At 35.6% G+C, this 25,973-nt stretch overlaps 1 protein-coding gene across 1 annotated transcript in view; it reads right to left on the bottom strand.

Annotated features, from left to right (window-relative positions):
* The window catches only part of Rad50 (RAD50 double strand break repair protein), a 103,294-nt gene that overhangs the window by 53,254 nt on the left and 24,067 nt on the right, over positions 1–25,973 (bottom strand). The window contains exons 10-19 of the mRNA XM_076856448.2: positions 25,368–25,550; positions 24,624–24,781; positions 22,569–22,744; positions 21,886–22,123; positions 9,721–9,910; positions 9,074–9,200; positions 8,439–8,632; positions 6,480–6,590; positions 5,905–5,997; positions 5,718–5,831 (exon numbers count right to left, since the gene is read on the bottom strand). Of these exons, the coding sequence (XP_076712563.2) occupies positions 5,718–5,831; positions 5,905–5,997; positions 6,480–6,590; positions 8,439–8,632; positions 9,074–9,200; positions 9,721–9,910; positions 21,886–22,123; positions 22,569–22,744; positions 24,624–24,781; positions 25,368–25,550 (1,584 nt within the window). The remainder of the gene's footprint in view (positions 1–5,717; positions 5,832–5,904; positions 5,998–6,479; positions 6,591–8,438; positions 8,633–9,073; positions 9,201–9,720; positions 9,911–21,885; positions 22,124–22,568; positions 22,745–24,623; positions 24,782–25,367; positions 25,551–25,973) is intronic.

Below are 25,973 nucleotides of genomic sequence, written 5' to 3'. Positions count from 1 at the left end.
ATAGATTCATGAGAAGAGATTTATTAGGGCAATTGGCTTGTGTAGTCATGAAGGGTGAGGAATCTCATGATAGCAAGCTGGAGACCCAGGGATGCCGGAAGATGGCATAGTTGAAGAGTAAAGCCTCAGAACCAGGGAGCTCAATGGAATAGCCAATGGTATAATTCTCAGTGGGAGGCCAAAGGTCTGAAAACCCAGGGGGCCATTGGTCTACAACCAGAGTCCTAAGGCCAGAGAGCCCAGAGTTCATATTCAATGGCAGAAGAAGAGTAGCCTAGCTCCAGAGAAAGAAAAAGGATTTTTTTTTTTTGTTGCTGTTGTTCTCCTCAGGTCTCTAGCTAATTGGATTGTGTCCATCCACACTAAGAGCAGATCTTCCATACTCAGTCCACTGACTCACAGACCAATCAACTCTGGACACACCTTCAAACATACTCAGGGGTAACATTTTGCCAGTTCTCTAGGTATTCCTTAATTCAGTCATACTGACACCTAAAATTAACCATCAGAACCCCACCCCTTCTCAACTTGGCATCCAAACATATCTCCTTAAACTATACTTTCATATCTCCAAATAAAGACAACAAGATTATAGTTCTGCCTAACAAGGCACAACTATCCTATATTCCGTTGAAAACTCATTAAATCTCTTTCCCAGAGACTTTACAAGGAGGTAGAGTCTTTGGGTAATATTATTCCTGTCCTGATATCCCATAACTTGAATAATATGATGTAAATGTTTTTTATTATTTTTTAGTTTTAGGTGGACACAATATCTTTATTATATTTTTATGTGGTGTTGAGGATCGAACCCAGTGTCTGTGCATGCCAGGCAAGTGCGCTACCACTTAAGCCACGTCCCCAGCCCTATGTTGTAAAATTAATAGTATATTCTCACATTAAATAACAGCCTTTTGATCAATGATAGACCACATATGATATGATGGTGGTCTCATAAGATTGTATTGCCTTGTAATGATGTAGCTATCTCAGTTCATGCAAATATGTTCTATGATATATGTACAAAAATGAAATTGCCTAATGACCCATTTCTCAGAATTTATCCCCATCATTCAGTGACGCTTGACTGTGTGTGTGTGTGTGTATATATATATACACACACACACAAACATATTATTAACAAAATAGGAAGAAAATGTTTATGACAATTAGAGTTCTTGGTTCTGTAACTGGTCACATGGTAATAGTTGGCATTCAAAACTTCCTTCTCTTATTCTTTTTACCATTATTTATTCTTTTTGCTCAGAGTTGACCATGGTTCTCTACCTGGTATGGTGACCAAAATCTTCACATTCCTGAAAGTCTGAGCCATTCATAGTCCTGAGTGAACCGGGTTGTGGCAATTTTCTATTTGACCTTAATCATAGGGCATGGTAAAATTAAGAGATACCCTAAAAGGATTTCCTGTGTTCCAGACATCCTATTCCTTACCCTCACTATGGAAAAGTAGTCCAATTTCCCCTTGTTAGTTAGGATCAGTCACCACAGCCAGTACTGTAACTTTCTTCTGTATATGTTGACTCAGAGAAATAAAGAGCCCAAAGTGACAGGGTGGCCATCTTAACTTCCTGTGCAGTGAAATGACTGTTCTGTCTCCTGGTAGCAGGATACCTCTCTCTGGCAGAACGTTAAGTCAGGAGAATAGGAAGCAAAAATTTTGCTAGCGGTCACTAGGGATAAGGGTCAGCTACTTCCATTTCTACCCCTGATTCCTGGACCTATGAATCCTGGCTACAGAAAAAAAAAAATGGAACCATAAATGGTTCCCTTTTTAAGAGCACAGACAGCCTTCTGGAGAACCATGCCCCAATCCTGCAAAGTCACCTAGCTGGCACTATAAATGCATCTTCCAAAGATTATTTCAAAGTTCTATCAAGTCAGCTGCTTCAGGATGATGAGGATAATGTTAAAAACCACTGAATTCCATAAGCAGGAGCCCACTGCTATAATTCTTTAGTTGTAAGAGGAGTATCTTGGTCAGAGGCAGTACTGTTCAGAATACCATGATGGTAGATAAAGAATTCTCTAAGCCCGTAGATGGTAATCTTGACAGAAGCATTACTTGCAGGGAAAGCAAATCCACATTCAGAATGTCTACTTTAGTAAGGACAAAGCACTGTCCCTTCCATGCTAGAAGTGGTCTAATATAATCAAACTGCCAATAGGTAGCTGGCTGACCACCGCAGGGAATGTTGCCGTATTTGGGGCATTTCATATATAAATACATTTATACAATATGTAGTCTTTTAAGACTAGCTTCTTTTGCTTAGCATAATGTTTTAAAGGTTCATGTCATGGAAGATGCTAATACATCATTCCTTTTTATGACTGAAAAATATCCCTCTACAGTCATATACTACATTATGTTTATCCACTCATCAGCTGATAGTCATTTGGGTCGCTTCCACATTTATGAATAATGCTGCTAAGAACATTTCTTGTACCAGTTTCATGGGAACATATGTTTTCAATTTCTTGATTCAATGCCTAAGAGTGGAAGAACCCAGATGATTTTGATGGGTGGCCCTAGCTAAGAATCACTGCTTTCAAAACACTGTAACATGTTATTTTAAGTTTCAATCACATCACTTTCTCTAGAACCTCCTCCTCAAGAGCTGATGCTGACACATGTTTAAAATAAAAGCCCAATTTGTTAAAAGACACAGTTCTTATTAGTCTACACAGAGTCCTCTTTTCAGAGGAACAGAGACATTTTTCTCTGATCTTAGTGGAGGGAACTTGTTTCTCTTAGTTTTGATAAAAGGTGAAATCTTAACTAATTGTGACTTTCTCTCTTAACTGGACTACTAGAATCTTTAGCAAGCATATTAGACTTTTTCTTTTTCTTTTTTTGGTACCAGAACTTGAACCCAGGGGCACTTAACCACTGAGCCACATCCCAACCCACCCCCCTTCCCCAAGTGTGTTTTATTTAGAGACAGAGTCTCGATGAGTTGTTTAGGGCCTTGCTAAGTTGTTGAGGCTGGCTTTGAACTCACAATCCTCCTGTCTCGACCTCCTGAGCTGCTGAGATACAGGTGTGTGCCACCATGTCTGGCCAGACTTCATTTATATATATAAATACACACAGACACTTTATACACACTTATACACTTCTCTCCTGGTTTCATTACCTTCTTGTCCTTATATCACTTTGTTTTCACCTTAACTGAATATGTATTTGACAATGCTCTACTATTTCTAAGTTTGTAAATAATTTCTGTTAATAAGGCAGGTTACAAAGAAAACTGATGCCATCAGATTCACTAAGCTCAGACCACCAATTTGAAAAAGATCACAAATTGGTAAATATTAAGTTTTTTAATATGTCTGTATATAAGTATATACATACAGAGAGGCAAGGAGCTGTATAGATTGTGATTTTATATAGTCAACCCATATATAAACTAGTGATAATTAAGTTCTTTGTAATACACAATTCATAAATATATAACGTATTTGGCATTTATGAGGTCACCAATTTACCTTTGACTGGTATTTGAAATTCCTGTTATAGTCAGAGATTCAGAAGAAAGCTGATCTGGATAATCTTCAAAGATTTTTAATCATTTATAACCAAGTGATTATAACAGTCAAATGGAAAATTTTGTTTAAAATATGGGAACAGAAAAATTATGCAGTTTTCCATGACATTAACAACCATGGCTGCCTAAGACATGTTGAAGATAGTATCTGTATGTGGTTTTAATTACATTGTAGAAATTGATTTCCTTAATAGAGAAATAAGTGAAAAAGGAAATCAATTGTGAAATGACTTAATATTATAAATATTTTCCCTCACAGGTAACTTTTTTTTGGTCCTCACAAAACTTATCTTTTATTTTTCATTCTCCTTGTATGAACGAGTGAATGATGGAAGTCTATGGGGGCAGAAACCAAAAGGCATAGAGGGTTTTGAGAAAAACAGATATTTAAATTGCCAGAGATATGTGCCAGCCCTTGAGTTAGCCCAAGTAAATCCAATAAATCTTACACACAGGCAAAATCCCTCTATGTTAATTCTGTTCATATCAATCAAAACTGGATAGGGATGTGTAACCCTTGGTAATATAGTTTTCATTTTTTTAAATTATTTTTTATCATTCTCCCTTAGTATTTTTTTTTTTTAAATGGTGGCTTATTTCAGCTGTGCTTAAGGAGAACAAAAGTAAAAAATATTAGGCCATGCATAGACCAGAATGTTAAGGCCAGAGTTTTCTAAGGACTCTTAAGGGTAAAAATTACCCCAGGTTAAACCATAAATTCAATATTTTTCTTAGGACCGCAATAGTTCAAGATGGTACACAAACATCTTCCCTTACCTGTATAAGTAATTCAATATAGTAACTAAGTCAAAATATTGTCAATGTAGTGAAATAGCACCCTCAGAGCATAAAATTTAAAAAGCCAATTCAAAATATGGTATCAATCATGTGACTATATTGCATGATCCACAGTTAATGCATGATAGAAGTCTTATGTTACCACATATAACAATGAATCCTTCAGAAAGAATACATTAATGATCTTAAGTTTTTTGACTCAAGAAATGAAACAAGGAAATTATTAGTGAATTTCCTGTGAAATAAAAGGGAAAAAAAGACACCACATAGAAACACAGAATGAACAGAGCAGAGTAATATAAAATTGGACACTGACCTTAAGCTATATTTAATATCATTGGATATGACTGTTATGGATGATTCTGACTACGGGATTTTCACCTCACAGCTACATGGAGCTCAACACACTAACTCCATAACAAAGCAGGGATTGTCCAACTAAGGTTCTTAGCTATACTGACTTCTATATTACCCCAAAAAAGGCAGGTCCTAATCCCCCTTACAAATAACTTTAAAGAATACACTGAAGCCAGGTATCTTGGTGCACACCTATAATCCCAGTGACGCAGGAGGACTGCAAGTTTGAGGTCAGCCTCCCCAACTTAGACCCTCAGCAACTTAATGAGACCCTGTCTCAACATAAAAAAGGACTCAGAATATAGTTCAGTGGTAAAGTACTCCTGGGTTCAATCCTCAGTACCCTGCCCCCAAAAGGAATATATTAGACTTTAATCCCTCTTTTCTGAATTTATCCTACCCAAAGATATGTTAGAATAATAACAACATACAGATGCATGTAGAAGAATATTCACTGCTATACAGTTTAAAATAAGGAAAAAAGTAATCAAGTTACAGTACATACACAAAATGTGTATGTACATACAAAATGTGTAGGGACATTTTTTAATCATTAAAAAGAAAGTGATATATCTGTAAGTTCACATGGAAGATCAAATTCTGTGAGTTAAAAAAAGGTACAGAATAAATAAATGGTATAATCCCATCTGTCAAAGTAAATTTAAATATACATATAAATAAATCTAAACTTATCTATCCTTCTATCTCTGGTATATGAATAAAAAACTTAAGAGCAAATAAGAAATTGCAACAATAAAGACATCTAGAAATGAAACTGGGAATTAGGAGGAGAAGGACACTTAATCTTCTGTCTTCATGTTTAAAAATTTACCAAATGGGCCTTTTATTGAAAATAAAAATGAAAAATAAAGAACAACAAAAAGAACATGTAATTACAATTGCCTTCTGTTTGCATTTATACTCAATGGGATCTTCTATTATAATAAAACTAGAGAAAAGAATGTTTATGTGATACCATCAGCAAAAAAGACCTACCTTCTGTGTATCAATATCTTGTCTCATGATTCCCATTTCTTTATTTATCTTTTCTTTGTTTTTGTCACATTCACTTAGTTGAGCTATTACTTTATTAAGTTCAATTTCTTTTTGCTACAAAAAAAGAAAAACTTTTAAGTGCATGAAACAAAAATAGCTAAATAAATAATTTTAAGTTTTAAATTACCTTCTTATAGTCATCTTTTCCATCTTGAATATAATTCTCAATGTCTTTCATGTAACCATGAATATTTTTAATCTTCTCTTTGATATCATTCAGCTGTGGAAAAGTATTTATTAAATTTATACTAGTTGGGACCAGGACACTTAATAAGTAGCACAGTGAAACAGTGGCTTGGAAGTAGGAATCTTCAGTTCCAACTTCCACTACTATAAAATTTTATGACCTTAAGTAAGTCCTTTTATTACCAATGGGAATGGATTAAATAGTCTCAATTTTTAACTTCTATTTTAGATCAAGAGGCAAAATATTTTAAATTTTAATTCTTATTCTAACAAGTATATCTAATATCAATGTTATTTGTGGATTTAACTCAATAGTACAGACCTGCCTAACATGTACAAAGCCCTAGGTTCAATCCCTAGTATCTCTCCTCCTCTTAAAAATAATATACATATATATAATGAATCTGAAAATACTATTAATCTTATCAAGCTATTTAATTTCACATGAAATGATAGTGCTGTAAATCTAAGTTTAATAAAGATATTTTCTAAATAAATACATAAATGAAATCTTACTTTATCCTGTGCTATTTTGTTGCTTGTATGTTTTTTGTTGATTAATTCTTCTTTTTCCTGCTGGAACTTTTCCAGTGTTGTTTCCAAAGGATTTATCTGCTCTTTAGCATCCTAAAAAAACAAAAAATAGAAATCTTAATAAATGCCCTTTTTATGTGCCAGGCTTTAAAGTCAACTCATTTGCTCTTTTTGACAACCCTATGAGAAAGTTACCACTATTTTCATCCCTTTACTTCAGGGACGGAGAAAAATGTGACCAGGGTTAAAACAGTAAATGATATAGCCAAGATTCTAACCCAATCTAGCTACAGAGTTTATTCTCTTAACCACTATGAAACACTGCCTCAGTCACTGACTTGATTCTTGGTCGAGGCTGTGTGCTCCCTATTCTATTATTATGTGGCTTCAGGCATGCATTCTCATGAGTTTAATAGGGGCTGATGTCAGCTCTGTGTGATCAGAGAACAGGAAAAAAAAAAAAAGCTCATTTGGTTCACGATTCTCTTATACATGGGACTACCACGGCAAAACTACTTTTGTCCTTACACTTAAGCCTGCTAAGTGGTTATTATATGGTAATAAAAGTATACTCATGTTGGTATGTGAAAGGAAGGGAGTTTTCAAGTAATAAACTATTTTACTGATCAGAAGTCCCCATTATTTATCCTTGGAACATCTGTACAACATATTTATATAATAACCACTATTCAAAAAATGACTCTCAACCACTTTATGATCCTGAAATATCTACTAAACCTATAAAGACAGATATAATTATTTAGGATTACTTCACTGTAGGTGTATTTTCTCATAGTGAAAAGTAGTATGGTGTAGTGGGAGGTCAAATGTCTTCAGTATAAGAAGACATATCTGAAAATCAATGCTGCCTCCTATTAGGTGCGTAAACTTGGGCAACTCATGGAACATTTGAAAATATCCATTTCTTTTACTACAAAAAGAAGCTTTAATCATCTGTTTCAATAGTGTGGCTAAAACACTGAATGTTTTAATATCAAAGTGATTTATAAGGAATAAAAAAATAATAAATGCAAAGTAATACTATTTTTACATTATATTCTAAGCCTCTGATAATCTGTATTCAAAATTGTTTAAGAACTAAAAAAAATTTATAGTGATTAGTGATAAATGGATTCAGTAATTTATTCAGTATTTACTGAATGATCATGTATAATTATGAAAACTGCTGGGTGCAGTGGCGCACACCTGTAACCCTAGCAACTCAGGAGGCTAAGGCAGGAGGATTACAAGTTCAAGTCCAGTCTCAGCAACTAAGCAAGGCCCTAAGCAATCTACCAAGACCCTATCTCAAAATAAAAAACAAAAAGGACTGGGGATGTAGATCTGTGGTTAAATGCCCCTGGATTAAATTCCAGTACCAAAAAAAGAAAATAATAATAATATTAATATTTAAAAAATAAAAATAAAAAAACCTAGGTTAACGTTTCTAGACTGTTCATAATTTAGTAGGTTAAGTCTTAGATATGAATAATCTATATTAGGCATGGCAAATGCATTCCAGTACATGTGGTAACTCAGTGCCTGTTACACTGTATTGGTAAGGAGTCTGAGACCACATCTAGAATCAAATGGAAACAATGCTCTGATGGTACGTGTCTACAATGGACATAGCATCCACAGATAACACAAATACCTCACACAGGAAGGAACCTTTATATAGATTAATCTAGCCACAACCTGACTACTTCCAATAACATGAAGTTCACTGTTTAACCAAGCAGCTGGTACTTCTTACCATAGCCAAACTCCTCTTTCCAGAAATCTTTACTTATTAGGACAAATTCTGTCACTCAGGAAGCACAAAATTGTAACATTTTCATTTGATCCTCACAGCAACTACAGTTCTGGTCATTATGTCAATAAATATGATTTCATATATTTGAACTAATTTTAAAAACAAACATGTAAGAACTATTATACCTTTATCTCTCTATATAAAGACTGAACTTCAGTGGATAATTCTACAGTCTGCTCCTCTAGTTGCTGACGACGCTGCAAGTTAGTGGATATCTGAAGTTTCTCTGATTTAAGATCATTTGTTGTACTTTTTAGGTGTTGAATTTGTTCCTGCTGGTCCTGTATAAGTTTACGATTCAATTCGATCTTGCTGGAAACTACACAAAAACATATTGATATGATGATTAGTGAAAGGGCACACAAAATACTATTGGCATCATCCTTTCAGTTTTTATAGTACTGTGGAATCCACCAAGGCTGAATTTCTGTGGGCTCCACTGACTGCATCAAAAGTATAAAAAGAACCCCTGCAGTTCCCAAAACTGCTTGCTGTCCTCTCCTGACTATTCACAGGTAAAACTTCCAGGGTAGATGTTATTGAGAAAGAGTACAGTTCATTCAACACTCCCCTACCATCCCCGAATCTGTTGTTCAAAAGCAAGGGAACAAACAAGTGATGCTTTCAAAAAACGAGAATGGACATACTTTGGACTAAAAGGAAGAGAGTTCTTTGTCCATGTATCAGGTATAAAATTCACCATAAAAGCATGTGTTGGCAATGTTGAAATCTTTATGGTTGAGGAAATAGACTATATTACCTGTGTCTAATTTGTGTTGTTTTTCTTGTTTCTCCTGGTTTACTTGTTGAACAGTTCGATCCAAGTCTATTCCTTGTAGTTTAGCTGCTTGCTGTGCAATTTTTCTTTCAACATCTTTAAGTTCCATCTTAAGAACAAAATAGTTATTTCCTTAAAGAAATTTATTGCATTGTATTTCAAAAGCTTTTAAGCAGAGTTTAATAGTATAAAAGCGAAATTAATTTTTAGCAACTCAAATGAGGTAAAAAAAGGAAGTTGACTAAAAATGAGAAACAGAATTACGTCTTAATTTTTATAATCTATGAATACAAAATTTAAACTCAAGAATATAAAGGATGGGAGAGGAGAGGAGGGGTATGGAGGATAGGAAGGGCAGCAGAATAGAATAGACAATATGATTGATGTATGTACATTCTATGTATGTATTATATATCAAAATGCATTCTACTGTCATGTATGACTAAAAAAAAATAAATAAAATTAAAAAAAAAAGAATATAAATCAATCAAATGTTCCCTGAGGCTACCTGGAATTCTAAACATGATATATATACCTGAAAACTAGATTCTATTTTTAACACTCTTACATTTCACATTTGTGTCACTAAGAAATGAGTTTTATTCTGCCTTATACTACAATAAACTTACCTGGAACCTCTCCATAATTGTAACATCTGTCAGACATACTTTAGCACTTTCTTCTTCAGGTATTATTGTACCTAAAAGTGTTTCCTGTTCTTCTATGTCACTCTTTAGGCGCTGTATGTCTCTATTGACATTCTGTAGTTTGTTTCTTAATTCTGGTATTTCCTTCTCCTTCAAATCAATTATGCTTTGCCTTAACAGAAAACAAACAATTAAAAACAATCTATCTGAAGTTTTCTCGTAGTTAGACTGAGGCTATGCATTTTTGGCAAGAATACCATACAAATGTTGTTGTTCCTTTTCTAAGCATTATATCAATGGCTACTTGATGTCACTAAGTCTTATTACTGGTGATGTTAATCTTATTCACTTGGCTAAGGTGGTTCTCAGCCCGGTTTCTCCACTGTAAAGTTACTATTTTTCTCTTTGTAAATAAAAAATCTTAGAATAGTCATAAAGAGAATATGTAACTATCCTGCTTCTCAAACTTCTGTGCACTGATTTTAGTATCCATTACTACCAATACCAATCTTACTTGCAATAATTATTACTAGGGTTGCCTGCCAAACTGAGAAAGAACCTACAAATAAACTGACCATGCTCATCAAAATATCAAAGTCAGCTCGTTGCAGTGGCGCACACCTATAATCCCAGAGACTCAGGAGGCAGAGGCACGAGGATCACAAATTCAAAGCCAGCTTCAGCAACTAAGTATGGCCCTAAGCAGCTTAGTGAGACTCTTGTCTCAAAATGAAAAATAAAAAGGGCTGGGATGTGGTTCAGTGGTCAAGCATCCCTGGGTTCAATACCTGGTACCAAAAAAAAAAAAAAAAAGTGTCAAGGTCATAAAAGACAAAGAAAGATTGATGAACTATTATAGACTGCTGAAGCCTTAGAAGAAATAACAACTAAATACAATGTAGGATCCTGGGTTGTATCCTGAATCAGAAAAAGAAGAGTACTAGAAAAATTGTTGCAATTCAAATATGACTTGTTATTTAGTAAAATTAAAGTCCTGATTTTGAAACTGTGTTATGATTACGTAAATTTTTAATATCAGGAGAAGCTGGGCGAGGGGTCTATGTGAATTCTCCATACCATTTTTACAAGTTTTCCATTAAGTAGAAAATTATTTCAAAATTTAAATTTTTAAAAAAATTACAGAGAGGAAGGAAAGAAGCCAGCCACTCAGCCAAATACTACAAAGGTTAAAGATATAAAAACTGTCAACCCTTTTTATTGTCACTAATGAACTGCTGCCTCTAAGACAGGTACTGGCTCCATACATATTTTTTGTGAACACCTCTGAAGCAATAGAACTTGTATTACATCTTTTTAAAAAATAAAGTTTATTTCAGAAAAATTCCAAATTATTATTTAAAACTAGTACAGTAAGTTAAAGTGATATAATAAAGTAATCGCTAACTGGAATCTTAATAAAGGAAAAGAAAACCCAGAAACTCAAGGGCTGGCTCTTACATACTGTAATCATACAATGGTTAAAAAATAATGTGTACTATGATATGACCAAGAAATGTGAACCTGAATTGATATGTGGTAACAGATCTTTTTTTTTACTATCGCAGAAATATTAAGTATTCTTATTTTATATGTCAGTAAGTATGAAGGTATGCAGGTGATGAGCAATTAATTCCACACTTATATTACTTACAGAATATTGTTATCAGACCAATTGGTCCTACATTATGTTCTCAGTACCTGAAAACTGATACAACTAGAGAGCCTAATGAAGGTCAAGCATTCACAAAACTGGGGTGTCTTTGTGAAAAACTATAGGCATACATTTTTTATATTTACACACACACACACACACACACACACAAAGCCCTTTATCAATGAGGTGCAGATTCTGGTGTCCCAATTCTTCCCTGCTGGTACTGGTGACAGAACCCAGGGGTGCTCTACTGCTGAGCTACAATATATCCTTATTCCTCTTAGTTTTAAAATTTTGAGACAGGGTCTTGCCAAGTTCCCCAGGCTAGCCTTGAACTTGTGATCCTCCTGTCTCAGCTTCCTGAGTCACTGGGATTACAATTGTATCCCCCCACACTCTGCTTGGTCTGTTCTTTTTTGATAATAGATATAAGATGCTAAAATAACTGTTCTAAGAAAAAGTAAAGAAACTTCCCTGGAGAATGGGCTACTGATATCTGTTAGGGTTCTCTTGAGTTATTTTCATTTTTATGATATTTTTATTTTTTATTTCCGCTATTCATTTTTCTCTTGGTTCACAATTTTTATTAATATTATTTCAACAAATAATTAATACACATAGTTATGAGGTATGCAATGTTTTCATATAGGCATACAAGGTAGAATGATTAAATCAATTTATCATATCTATCTCCTTGCCTATTATTTTTTATGGTAAGACATTTAAAACTTATTTTGGGTTTTCTTTTTCTTTTTCCCCAGAAACTCAATTCACCTATTTATTTTTTTTTTTAATATTTATTTTTTAGTTATCGGTGGACACAACATCTTTGTTTGTATGTGGTGCTGAGGTTCGAACCCGGGCCGCATGCATGCCAGGCGAGCGCCTGAGCCACATCCCCAGCCCCAATTCACCTATTTTTGACAGTTCTAAAGGCATTGTACATAAAAGGGCCCACAAAAGTATGATAATAAAGCGGGGGAAAAAACTTTGGGAGCAATGGAAAATGTTAGATGAGTTTTTATTTAAAGGAGGTTCTATAATAAATGAACCTGAGTCACTACTAGATAAAATGATAAACAGATGTATTTTCGGCTAAGATTTCATTCACAATGGCAGTCTCAAATTAAGTGTAGGGCTTTAAATGAAAATATTATTTTCCCCAAAGAAGAGAAGCATAATTTGGTCTCCTACTACTCCTTCTAAGCTCATCTTTCACTACTTTTTCTTTGGCCGTCAGGTCAAGCATGCTGCAGAGATTTTATGCTGCTTGAAATGTTCTTGCTCTGGGCAAATGTGTACCTGGCTCCCTCAGTTCTCTGAAGTATCCACTCGAATGCTACCTTCATCAGCAACTTCCTTCCCATCACCCTTTAGCCACTTGGTATTCCCTTATCCTACTGTTCTTTTCTCCATGGCACTGATCATCACCAGTACACTGTATATTTACTTATTTGTTTACTGTCTTTTCCCTCCTAGCATATAAACTCCATGAGGGCAGGGACTTTGTCTACTTTGTCTACTGCTGCATTACCAGTGTCCCAGAAGAGTATCTATTAAGTATGTACTGATTGACAAATGGTATCTGATAAATATAACCTTTCTTGTTATTTCATTACTTCAACATCAATAATCATCCTCACTTTATATGCTATTTCACCAATAAATAACTCTCTAAGTGACAATGACAAATCAATCTCAAAAATGATGCTGACCCAGGAGGCATATAATAGTAGTATCCTATACAACCAGAGCTGGAAAAAAAACTTAATGGTCATCTAAGTCAACCCCCTCACTTTATATGGGGAAAATTAAGGCCCAGATCTTTCATAATGTTATTTCCTTGGAGAGAGAAAGCCCTCTCTCATAGATAATCTCATTATTCTCCAGGATGGCATCCCACTGGAGAAAAACAATCTAGGATTAATCATTAGCTTGCTCTTTTGGCTTTCATGTTTTAGTACTTTTAATAAAAATGGTTTCACCATGTTTTCACTTTAGAAGCCCTGTAACACCTTGGTCTCTTTTTAGTGTTTCTTCTGGAACTTTTCTTACTTCAGGTTCTTTTTTTTTACGCTCTCAACGAACATTTATTTATTTATATAGGTGGTGAGAAGTGAACTCAGTGCCTCACACATGCTACTCAAGTGCTCTACCACTGAGCTACAATCCCAGCTTCAGCTTCTTCTCTTAATGTGTGGTGACCAGAATGGCACAAGGTGCTGCTATAGATCTAAGGTTACTAGGTAGATTAAAGTCAGTCACAAATTCTTTGACTCTCTTCCCATTGAGAGGAAGAGTATCTCCTATGATTTAATCTTGCCAGGCTCTTTGGTTACCCTGACCAACAGAAAATGGCAGCAGTTGTCATTGTGTTGGTTTTGGGCCCAGACCTTGAGACTTGCAGCTTTTATTTCCTGTCTCTTGGAATACCTGCACTTGGAAAACTTCCTTTGGTAGCCCAGCCACTGTGCTGCCAAAGTTCAATGACACAATGTGGAGGCCACGTGAAGGCATCCTGTTTGACAGCTCCAGCTGAGCTCATAGCCATCAGCCAGGACTCAGCATCACTGCTGCCAGGAATGAACTGTCTTGAATGTCCAGCCTTGTTGAGCCTTGAGATGAGTATAGCCAGTCTCTGACTGCAGCCACCTGAAAGACCCCAAGTGAGAACCACTCAGCTGAGCCTGGGCACTTCACAAAAATCATGAAAAATCATTAAAAAAATAATTGCTGTGAGGCTCTAAGTTTTGAGGATGTTTGTTATGCAGCAATAAATAAGTGGAGCAGATCCTACAGTTCTTCACTTATCAGTTATCAAAGTTATAACATATGAGGAATTGTGCAGACAAAACAATGAATAAGACAGGTACCTTACTCTGAGAAGGGTCTTGAACTATTGCTCTACCTCCTTATCAAATTTTTTCTGTGGCATCACTGAACTGATGCTTATACTAGTTACCTATTATTGCATAATAAAATAACCCCAAACTTAGCAGCATAAAACAAAAACACTTATTATTTCTCACAGCTATGGGATAAGGAAATATGCTTCTGACACAGGATCTTTCATAAAGTATAGTCAAGCTGTCTGCCAAGGATGCAGTCGTCTAAGGACTAAATGCTACAAAAATCTGCTTCCAAACTTACTTGTTCAAAGGCTGTAGGTTCTTGCCATATGGGCCTCTCCTCTCAACATGGTCACTACCTTCTCCCAGAAAAGGGTGGGGTAACAGGAGCCATAACACCTTAGGTAACTTAATCTTGGAAGGGATATGCTATTACTTCTGTCTCATTTTACTGGTTACACAGATTAAACCTGCAACATCATGAGAGGAGAGGACACATGAAAACCAGAAAGCAGAGTCCATTGGGGACCACCTTTAACAGCTGGCTGCCACAAAACACATCTTCTTAGACCTCTCCTCCTCTTTTTTCCTGAAATTCTCCTTGATTTTCCTAGACAGTATAGTCTCCTAGCTTTCTGCTTCCAGACATTTTTTTATCCCGAGCCACTCAACTTCCCTAAAATATATGTTTTATTAAATCCCTGAAGATAATTCTTTATAACTTATGAAACAATGTTATAACTAGGCCTGAATATAATGTAGCCCTATCTTCCCAACTTATGAGAATCAATTGCTACAAATAATTTCCCAAACATCAAATAACATTTCAGTTGCAGCGTAGGTCCTACTGCTCTTCCTATGCATACATGGTTATGATTTCCCTTTTCTCCTTTTAACTAAGTCATACCAAATTCTCTACTCTTCATATTCTCCTTCCTATCTCATTCTCAAAATAATTTTTCTCATTCTGTATCCACTGACTTCTCTCTTTTAAACTTGTTCATTTTTATTTTATTTTATTTTTTATTGGTTGTTCAAAACATTACAAAGCTCTTGACATATCATATTTCATACATTAGATTCAAGTGGGTTATGAACTCCCATTTTTACCCCAAATACAGATTGCAGAATCACATCGGTTACACATCCACATTTTTACATAATGCCTTATTAGTTACTGTTGTATTCTGCTGCCTTTCCTATCCTCTACTATCCCCCGTCCCCTCCCCTCCCATCTTCTCTCTCTACCCCATCTACTGTAATTCATTTCTCTCCTTGTTTATTTTCCCATTCCCCTCACAACCTCATATATGTAATTTTGTATAACAATGAGGGTCTCCCTCCATTTCCATGCAATTTCCCTTTTCTCTCCCTTTCCCTTCCACCTCATGTCTCTGTTTAATGTTAATCTTTTCTTCCTGCTCTTCCTCCCTGCTCTGTTCTTAGTTGCTCTCATTATATCAAAGAAGAGATTTGGTATTTGTTTTTTAGGGTTTGGCTAGCTTCACTAAGCATAATCTGCTCTAGTGCATTCATTTCCCTGCAAATTCCATGATTTTGTCATTTTTTAGTGCTGCGTAATACTCCATGGTGTATAAATGCCACATTTTTTTTATCCATTCATCTATTGAAGGGCATCTGGGTTGGTTCCACAGTCTAGCAATTGTGAATTGCGCTGCTATGAACATTGATGTGGCAGTATCCCTGTAGTACGCTCTTTTAAGGTCTTCAGGGAATAGTCCGAGAAGGGCAATAACTGGGTCAAATGGTGGTTCCATTCCCAGCTTTCCCAGGAATCTCCATACTGCTTTCCAGATTGGCCGTACCAGTTTGCAGTCCCACCAGCAATGTACAAGAGTACCCTTTTCCCCACATCCTCGCCAGCACTTGTTGTTGTTTGACTTCATAATGGCTGCCAATCTTACTGGAGTGAGATGATATCTTAAGGTGGTTTTGATTTGCATTTCTCTGACTGCTAGAGATGGTGAGCATTTTTTCATGTACTTGTTGATTGATTGTATGTCCTCCTCTGAGAAGTGTCTGTTCAGGTCCTTGGCCCATTTGTTGATTGGGTTATTTGTTATCTTACTGTCTAGTTTTTTGAGTTCTTTGTATACTCTGGATATTAGGGCTCTATCTGAAGTGTGGGGAGTAAAAATTTGTTTCCATGATGTAGGTTCCCTATTTACCTCTCTTATTGTTTCTAATGCTGAGAAAAAACTTTTCAGTTTAAGTAACTCCCATTTGTTGATTCTTGTCATTAACTCTTGTGCTATGGGCGTCCTATTAAGGAATTTGGAGTCCGAGCCCACAATATGTAGATCAGAGCCAACTTTTTCTTCTATCAGACGCAGAGTCTCTGATTTGATATCAAACTCCTTGATCCACTTTGAGTTAACTTTTGTGCATGGTGAGAGGAGGGGATTCAGTTTCATTTTGTTGCATATGGATTTCCAGTTTTCCCAACACCATTTGTTGAAGATGCTATCCTTCCTCCATTGCATGCTTTTAGCCCCTTTATCAAATATAAGATAGTTGTAACTTTGTGGATTAGTCTCTGTGTCCTCTATTCTGAACCATTGATCCACCCGCCTGTTTTGGTATCAGTACCATGCTGTTTTTGTTACTATTGCTCTGTAATATAGTTTGAAATCTGGTATCGCTATACCGCCTGATTCACACTTCCTGCTTAGAATTGCTTTTGCTATTCTGGGTCTTTTATTTTTCCATATGAATTTCATGATTGCTTTATCTATTTCTACAAGAAATGCCGTTGGGATTTTGATTAGCATTGCACTAAACCTATAGAGAACTTTTGGTGATATCACCATTTTGATGATGTTAGTTCTGCCTATCCATGAACAGGGTATATTTTTCCATCTTCTAAGATCTTCTTCTACTTCTCTTTTTAGGGTTCTGTAGTTTTTATCGTATAAATCTTTCACCTCTTTTGTTAGGTTGATTCCCAAGTATTTTGTTTTTGTTGAGGATATTGTGAATGGAGTGTTTTTCCTCATTCCCCTTTCAGAAGTATTGTCCCTGATGTACAGAAATGCCTTTGATTTATGCGTGTCCTGCCTCTTTGCCGAATTCATTTATTAGTTCCAGTAGTTTATTTGTAGACCCTTTTGGGTCTTCTAGGTATAGAATCATGTCATCCGCAAATAGTGATAATTTAAGTTCTTCTTTTCCTATTTTTATTCCTTTAATTTCTTTTGTCTGTCTAATTGCTATGGCCAGTGTTTCGAGAACTATATTGAAGAGAAGTGGTGATAGAGGGCATCCCTGTCTTGTTCCAGATTTTAGAGGGAATGCCTTCAATTTTTCTCCATTCAGAATGATGCTAACCTGAGGCTTAGCATAGATAGCTTTTATAATGTCGAGGTAAGTTCCTGTTATCCCTAGTTTTTCTAATGTTTTTAACATAAAGCGCTGCTATACTTTGTCGAATGCTTTTTCTGCGTCTATCGAGATGATCATATGGTTCTTATCTTTAAGTCTATTGATGTGGTGAATAACATTTATTAATTTCCGTATATTGAACCATCCTTGCATCCCAGGGATGAATCCTACTTGATCATGGTGCACAATTTTTTTTATGTGTATCCGATTTGCCAGAATTTTATTGAGGATTTTTGCATTTAGGTTTATCAGAGATATTGGTCTGTAGTTTTCTTTCTTTGAGGTGTCTTTGTCTGGTTTCGGAATCAGGGTGATGTTGGCCTCATAGAATGAATTTGGAAGAGCTCCCTCTTTTTCTATTTCCTGAAATAACTTGAAAAATATTGGTATTAATTCTTCTTTAAAGGTTTTGTAAAACTCCGCTGTATACCCATCCGGTCCTGGGCTTTTCTTGGTTGGTAGTCTTTTGATTGCTTCTTCTATTTCTATTGATTGTGATATTGAGTTCTATAGTTTCTTTATTCAACTTTTGTTTGGAGGATCTGTCCAATGGTGAGAGAGGTGTGTTGAAGTCACCCATAATTATTGTGTTGTGGTCTATTTGATTCTTGAACTTGAGGAGAATTTGTTTTATAAACGTCACAGCACCATTATTTGGTGCATAATTATTGATAATTGTTATGTCTTGTTGGTGAATGGTTCCTTTTAACAGTATATAATGTTCTTCCTTATCCCTTTTGATTAACTTAGTCTTAAATTCAATTTTATTCCATATGAGGATGGCCACCCCTGCCTGCTTATGAGGACCGTGTGCGTGGTATATTTTTTCCCAACCTTTCACCTTCAGCCTGTGAATGTCTTTTCCAATCAGATGTGTCTCCTGGAGGCAGCATAATGTTTGATTTGTTTTTTTAATTCATGTTACCAGCCTATGTCGCTTTATTGGAGAGTTTAAGCCATTAACGTTTAGAGTTACTATTGATATATGTTTTGTACTTCCAGCCATGTTTGATTATTTATCTTTTTTTTTTTTAACTTAGTTTGTTTCTCCATGATTAGCTTTCCCCCCGCCCTCTGTCTTTACCGAGGCACTTCCCACTGATGGTTTTGGTTATTGTTTTTCATTTCTTCCTCGTGTAGTGTTTTGCTCAAGATGCTTTGCAATGCTGGTTTTCTGGCTGCAAATTCTTTTAGCTTTTGTTTACCATGAAAGATTTTTATTTCGTTGTCGTACCTGAAGCTTAATTTTGCTGGATACAGAATTCTTGGTTGGCATCCATTGTCTTTCAGTGTTTGAAATACGTTGTTCCAGGATCTTCTCGCTTTCAGCATCTGTGATGAAAAATCCGTTGTTAACCTTATTGGTTTACCCCTGAATGTAATCTGCCTCCTTTCTCTTGTAGCTTTTAATATTTTCTCTTTATTCTGTATATTGGATATCTTCATAACAATGTGTCTTGGTGTTGGTCTACTGTGATTTTGTGTGCTCGGTGTCCTGTATGCATCTACAATTTGTATATCCGTTTCCTTTTTTATTTCTGGAAAGTTTTCTGTAATTATTTCATTCAGTAGGTTACTCATTCCCTTGGTTTGAATCTCTATACCTTCCTCTATCCTAATGACTCGTAAGTTTGGTTTTTTTATGTTATCCCATATTTCTTGGATGCTTTTCTCATGATTTTTTACCAGCCTTTCTGAGTTGGCTAGACTCTTTTCAAGATGATATATTTTGTCTTCATTATCTGATGTTCTGGCTTCTACTTGCTCCACTCTGTTAGTGATACTCTCATTTGAGTTTTTAATTTCGTTTATAGTTTCCTACATTTCTAGAATTATTGTTTGAGTTTTTTTTATAATCTCTGTCTCCTGATAAAGATGCTTAACTTCTTCTTTTATCTGTTTATGTAATTCATTTTCAGTGAGTTCTTTCACTGTTTGAATTTGCTGTCTTGTATCCTCTTTAAGGTTCCATTCCATCTGTCTAAGGTATTCTTTGAGTTCTTTATATGACCATTTTTCTGATGACTCTAGGTCTTCCTGAATATTTAGGCTGTCCTACATTGTTTGTACTCCTTTTCTTCTGTGCTTTTTCATGCTGCTCATGTTACTTCTTGTTCTGTTTGACTGCTGAGTTACTGTTTATTTAATGCTGTCGCCGCTGGTTTCAATGAAGTTATCTCCTCGCCTCGTTTTGGTGACGTCAGTTCTCTGCCATGGTGGTATCCCATGGAAATGGTGACAGTTCGTTCCTTTTGCCGGGTGACCAATGCAACGGGTGAGTCCTGACTGTCTCTCTCCCAAGCCCCGTTTCAATCCTATGGCCACTGCCTATGAAGGCTCGGTTGGCTTTTACCTCCGCAGTTCAGAAGGGACGAGCAGTTGTTTCAGCGGGATCGTTAGTGCTGAGTCACAGCAGTATGGCTGCGAGAAGCAGGCGAATCGGAGCTTGAATGCATCAGATCCAGGCTTGGTGTGTGTTCTGAGAGGCCCAGACTGTTCGCCCCAGATCCGCGTCAGCTCAGCATTGCCTAGTGATCCTGAGCAAACAGCATTTAGACAGTTTACGACTCCCTAAGCCCGCGCAGCTGAAGAAGTCAGAGACTTGAGCTCTCCGCGGCCGCCGCCATGTTGGATCATCTAAACTTGTTCATTTTTAAGCACATTATTAAGCCCAGCTTTTTATCTAATATTGAGAGCTTGCCTCTTTTTAATTAGACCATTAGTTCCTTGTGGGTCATGTCTTACTAGTCTCTGTGATCAGGCTTATACTCTATGATCTGGGAGATATCAGGGCAATCATTATATATTATCTGATTTGATTTATAAAAAGACAATATCATTTAGCCAGGTGTGGTGGTACATCCCTGTTATCCCAAGATTTAGGAGGCTAAAGCAGGAGGATCGAAATTTCAAGGCCAGTCCTAGAAACTTAGTGAATCCCTGTTTCAAAAAATGAAAAATAAATTTAAAGGGCCAAGGATGTAGAGCAGTGGTAGAACACCCAGATGTCAATCCTTAATATCAAACCAAACCAAACAAAATAACAACAACAAAAACCATCATCTATGGGCTGGGGTTGTGGCTCAGCGGTAGAGCACTCGCCTTGCAAGAGGGATCCTGGGTTCGATCCTCAGCACCACATAAAGATGGATGGGTGAAATAAATATAAATTGTATTGTGTCCAACTACAACTAAAAAATAAATATTAAAAAAAAAAACATCATCTAAATTTCTTGTGCAACTGTTGGTAGGATTGTAAATTAGCAATATGAAGATTCCTCAAAAGTCTAGGCATGGAATCACCATATAACCCAGCTATACCACGCCTTAATATTTATACTAAAGAATTAAATTCATCATACTACAGTGATACATGCTTACAGCAGCTTAATTAACAACAGCCAAACTATGGAACCAGCCTAGGTGCTCTTCAACAGATGAATGAATAAATAAAACGTGGTATATATACATAATGGAGCTTCACTGAGCCATAAAAAAAAAAATTGACATTACGCCATTTGCAGGAAAATGAATGGAACTTGAGTCCATTATGTTAAGCAAAATAAGCCAAACTCAGAAGGTCAAGGGTCATATGTTTTCTCTCAAATGTGGAAGTTAGAGAGGAAAAAGAAAAAGAAAGGTGGCAGGAGCATCTCATGAAAATCAAAAGTAGATCAGCAGAGGAAAGGGACCAGAGCAGGTAGAAGGAGGAAAGGGAGGGGGAAGTACTGAAGAGTGACAATGGCCAAATTATATTGTGTGTATGTAACAACAACAACAAAAAAATCCATCATATGTACAACTACAACGTACCAATAAATAAAATGTGGAAAGAGAAAAATTAATTAATTAATTTCTTGTGCAAGTATAGGAAAACAATAACAGAAACATTCTATGATTCATCCTTTTTTAAAACATTGTTTAAAATTTGATTTTTGGGAGAATTTTTCAGAACTTCAAATCATGTCTCAGGAATTAACACATACCACCCACACCCACACACCCCCCACACACAAATGTAAAGACTACATCTATTCTCTTGACTAGTTTTAAAAACAAGCTTAACTTTAAACAAAATCATTGGTTCTTCTATCATATGAAAAACACAAGGTAAGGTATGACTGGCTCAGAATCCTGACTTTGATTTCTAATTTTTCAACACATCCTTACCAAGCACCTACCATATGCCAGGCCTTACAGAGCAGATGCTACACATACAATAAGGATTAACCCTATTCTCACCTCATGGGCACAAGCCCCAGCATTTCATCACGCCGCCTTTCTTTTTTCTTCAGCTCTGATTCCGTTGACTTGAGTTTATCTGGAGCAAGCCTCAGCTTAGACTGCAAATCACTGATAACTTCTTGTAATTCAGCCTCTGTATGAAAAACTCTCTGACAGACGGGGCAACATGACTGGTTTTCATCTGTTAGCTGAGTAATGAATTGGGAGTAAACTGCTGTGGCTCCAGCCAGCATGGCTATTTTAAGAAAATAAATACATTTCTAGTGAGAAAAATATCCACCTTCTTCTATAAATGTATGATTGTTCCTCTTACTCTATAACACATTACACACGTACAAGCTTTTTTTGAAATATACAAAAAGAATAACATTTATTGAGCGATAGCTATAGTGCCAGGCACTATTCTCAGGGTTTTACATTTATAATATCACTTATTTCTCTTTAATACTCTAGATGGTAGGTAGTTGTGTCTTTATTTTATAGATGATCAATCTGAAACTCAGGAAGGTAACTTGACCAAAGTCAGACAGTAAGCTATAGAGCCTTACTTAAGTTGAAGCCATTTGACTCCATAACAAGATTTTAAAATTTCCCATTCTTAATAGTTAAATATGAATAAAAATTCATATAAAATTAAAGAAGTGTCAAAATGCCTTAATAATATAAAATAGATAACTTACCTCTCTGTTTTGAGGATTTTTCAATTTCCTCTTTAAGCTTGTCTAAATCACTTTCAAAATCCTGGCTACCACAAATATCAAACAGCTTGTCTTCATAACTGGACAACTGTTCCTCCTTTCTTCTCAGCTCATTATTTATATGATTTTTGTTTTGCTCTGCTGAAGCTAGCTCCTTGCTAAAATAAAAATAAATGTGGATTATAAACATGAGAAAAATTTCATAAGGCAGAAGACAAATTCTGCCAATAAATCATTATAAGGGTTTGGTATAATCAAATACTTTTCCAAAATATCTTCCTTCCTTTTATTTATTTATCTATGTACCTACCTACCTACCAACCAATCTATCTAATTTATTAGGTGCTAGGGACTAAAGCACATGTAAGCACATGCTCTACACTGTGTTCCATCCCTATCCCAAATACTAGTCATGGCAACAATTCATTTCTGTTTTAATGCTCCCCCTAGTACACAGACTCATTTGCCAATCCTGGTCATTATCTGCTCCCATAAAAATGTACATAGGCATAATTCTGCCTGATTTGGGGAAGTAGGGGTCATGGTCTTAGATCCCAGGTTAAGAGCCTCAGCAGGCTGAAGATACTTTGCCTACTGGAAGGAATAAGGAAAAGAAAGCATCTCCTGGTTCCCTTGGGTCTCTTTAAAATATTACTTTTCTAATCTCCTATGAAAGCCTTTCCTTTGTCTCTTCTTTGTTGTGATCATCTACCTATTCTCAATTGCTTATTACCTTTCATTCATCGAAGATTTGCTCACTAGGACTGGAATTGTAGCTCAGTGGTAGAGCACTTACCTAGCATGTGTGAGGCACTGGGTTCGATTCTCAGTACCACATATAAATAAATGAATAAAATAAAAGTCCATCAACAACTAAAAAAGTTTTTAAAAAGACATTTTGCTTACTAGTATAATTTACTTCTACATCAATTCTTAAATCATGGCCAATCAAGGCTCACACATATTGTTTTTTTCAACTTACAGGTTATAATGTACCAGCAGTCATATAATCAATTTAATGCACTGTAGTCAGCATATTCTTAAAAATGAAACAGAAAAGAACGTAATAAATAGTATGTAGAAGTATTATTTTGAGAATTTGCTTTAGATAAACGTGTGTACACACACTTCATCATAACATCCTTGTGAGTCATAGTAAAAATGTGGAAAAAATAATATAGATGATACTTTCACCATCTTAGGCTCCACTAAGCACTTCCCATCAAAGCCACCGATGATCTAAGTGCCAAGTGCATTCTTCATCTATTTATAAGAAGCATCAAACACTGTTGCCCTCTCCTTGGAGGATTATCTCCCCATGGCACACCAGATACCATTCCTGCTTGGCTCCCACCCTGGATCTCTGGGCATAGCCCTATTTTCTTCCCTTGCTCCTCTTCCTCTACTGACCAAGTTTTAAATGCTGGTGTTTCCCAGGAAACGTAATTGTAACCCAACAAAAATTTATGTGAAATGTTTCACCTTCTTATCCAACCACCAGCTAAGATAAGATCCAAGAAAAACTATCACTTTTATAATGGCTTATTTACAGAAATGAACAGAGAATTCAAAACAATTTTTTTAATTAGTAACTTTATTAAATCTTGGTTCTTGTGCTCTTGCCTTTAAAATATATATATATATATATATATATATATATATATATATATATATATATATATATATATATATGTTTTAGTTGTAGATGGATACAATACCTTTATTTATTTATCTTTATGTGATACTGAGGATCAAACCCAGGGCCTCACACATGCTAGGCAAGCGCTCTACCACTGAGACACAACCCCATCCCAAGAGAATTTTAGAATTTTAATCTAAAATTTGTAGTTAGACCTACAAATTTTCAAGAGACCAGAGGCCCAAACCACCACCCACTGCTATTTTACTTAACTTACAAAAATAAGGTCAATTAATATGACATAATACCATTTCATAACAATAAATTATTTTTCAAACAATTAAAAATAAAAGCATGAAAAGACATTTCTTTATAATGGTAATGTTCCAAAAACTTACTTCAATTTGGCAAGTCTGTCCCTAGTCTGATTAATTTCTTTTGATTTACTATGAAGCCAGTCTTCGAGCTGCTTTTTGTTGGGAAAATATCCCAACAATGAAGTTAGTTCTTCACTGTGCCTAGATTTTATTTTTCTGATTTGTTCATCTTTGTCAGCCTATAGGTAAAAAACAAAAACTTTTAAAAATCAAGTCTATATTTCCACTTAATATCAAGAACAAAATAAGACTGACTTAAAAAAAATAAAACTACAATAATGCAAAAAGGAAATATAAAATTTCTTGAAGTCTTAGATTGGGTATGGTCTTGCTAAGCCATAAGAGAAGAGTAACAAGTCTAAAATAAAAATTAAAAACTTTAGTGTGTTAAAAGTTAATAATATATATATGTTTAGTTATGTACTTCTGTATTATTAACTTTTTGTAATTAAAAATAAAATTTTGCTGGGCATAGTGATGCATGCCTATATTCCTAGCTGCTCATGAAGCCATGGCAAGAAGAATCACTTGAGCCTAGGAGTTTGCAGCCCACCTAGGTAACATAGCAAGAGCCTGTTTAAAAATAAATAAATAAAAACAACTTTTAAGCTTAAAAGTTCACTTTACAGAGTATTAAGTTCACTTATCCTCTAAATAGAATGCCAACACCAAATCAACACTTTATAGTCTATCAATTATGAATGCAAAATAAGCCATTTTAAATACCAGACAGTATAGTGAGAACAGAAAAAAAAAAAATCATACTTTGTCCTTGGTCAGCATCTCCATCTGGGTGCGGGTTGTTGTATGATGATTTAACTGCTCCATCTCCTGGTCCAGTTTACGCAAGGTCCTGTCTAGGTCTACTTTCTCATTTTGAAGGTTTATTACTTCTGTTTTTAGGGTCTCTACATTGCAATTTTTCTCAGCCTTGCTTAGTTCACGTTCCTAAGCAATAATTCAAACAAATGCTCAAGTTTATACATTTTGTATAGAATTAATATAATGACAAAGTGTATAGAAAATTACTCCTCAGAATAGGCCGGGTGCTGTGGCGCACACCTGTAATTCCAGCAGCTTGGGAGGCTGATGCAGAAGGATCACAAGTTCAAAGCTAGCCTCAGCAAAAGCGAGGCACTAAATAACTCAGTGAGACCCTGTCTCTAAATAAAATACAAAATAGGGCTGGGAATGTGGCTAAGTGGTCAAATATCCCTGAGTTCAATCCCCAGTACAAAAAAAAAAAAAAAAAAAAAAAAGAACAGCCAAAGTATTACTGTTTGCTAGTATCCAACAAGAGGAAAAAAAAAAAATCTGGCTATATATGCCTTAGGGAAAATCTTATTAGAATTACCTTATTAGGTTATGAAT

This window comes from Callospermophilus lateralis, chromosome 5 (genome assembly GCF_048772815.1).
Source record: "Callospermophilus lateralis isolate mCalLat2 chromosome 5, mCalLat2.hap1, whole genome shotgun sequence".
Taxonomy (NCBI): domain Eukaryota; kingdom Metazoa; phylum Chordata; class Mammalia; order Rodentia; family Sciuridae; genus Callospermophilus; species Callospermophilus lateralis.
This window is presented reverse-complemented; position numbering and strand designations above follow the sequence as displayed.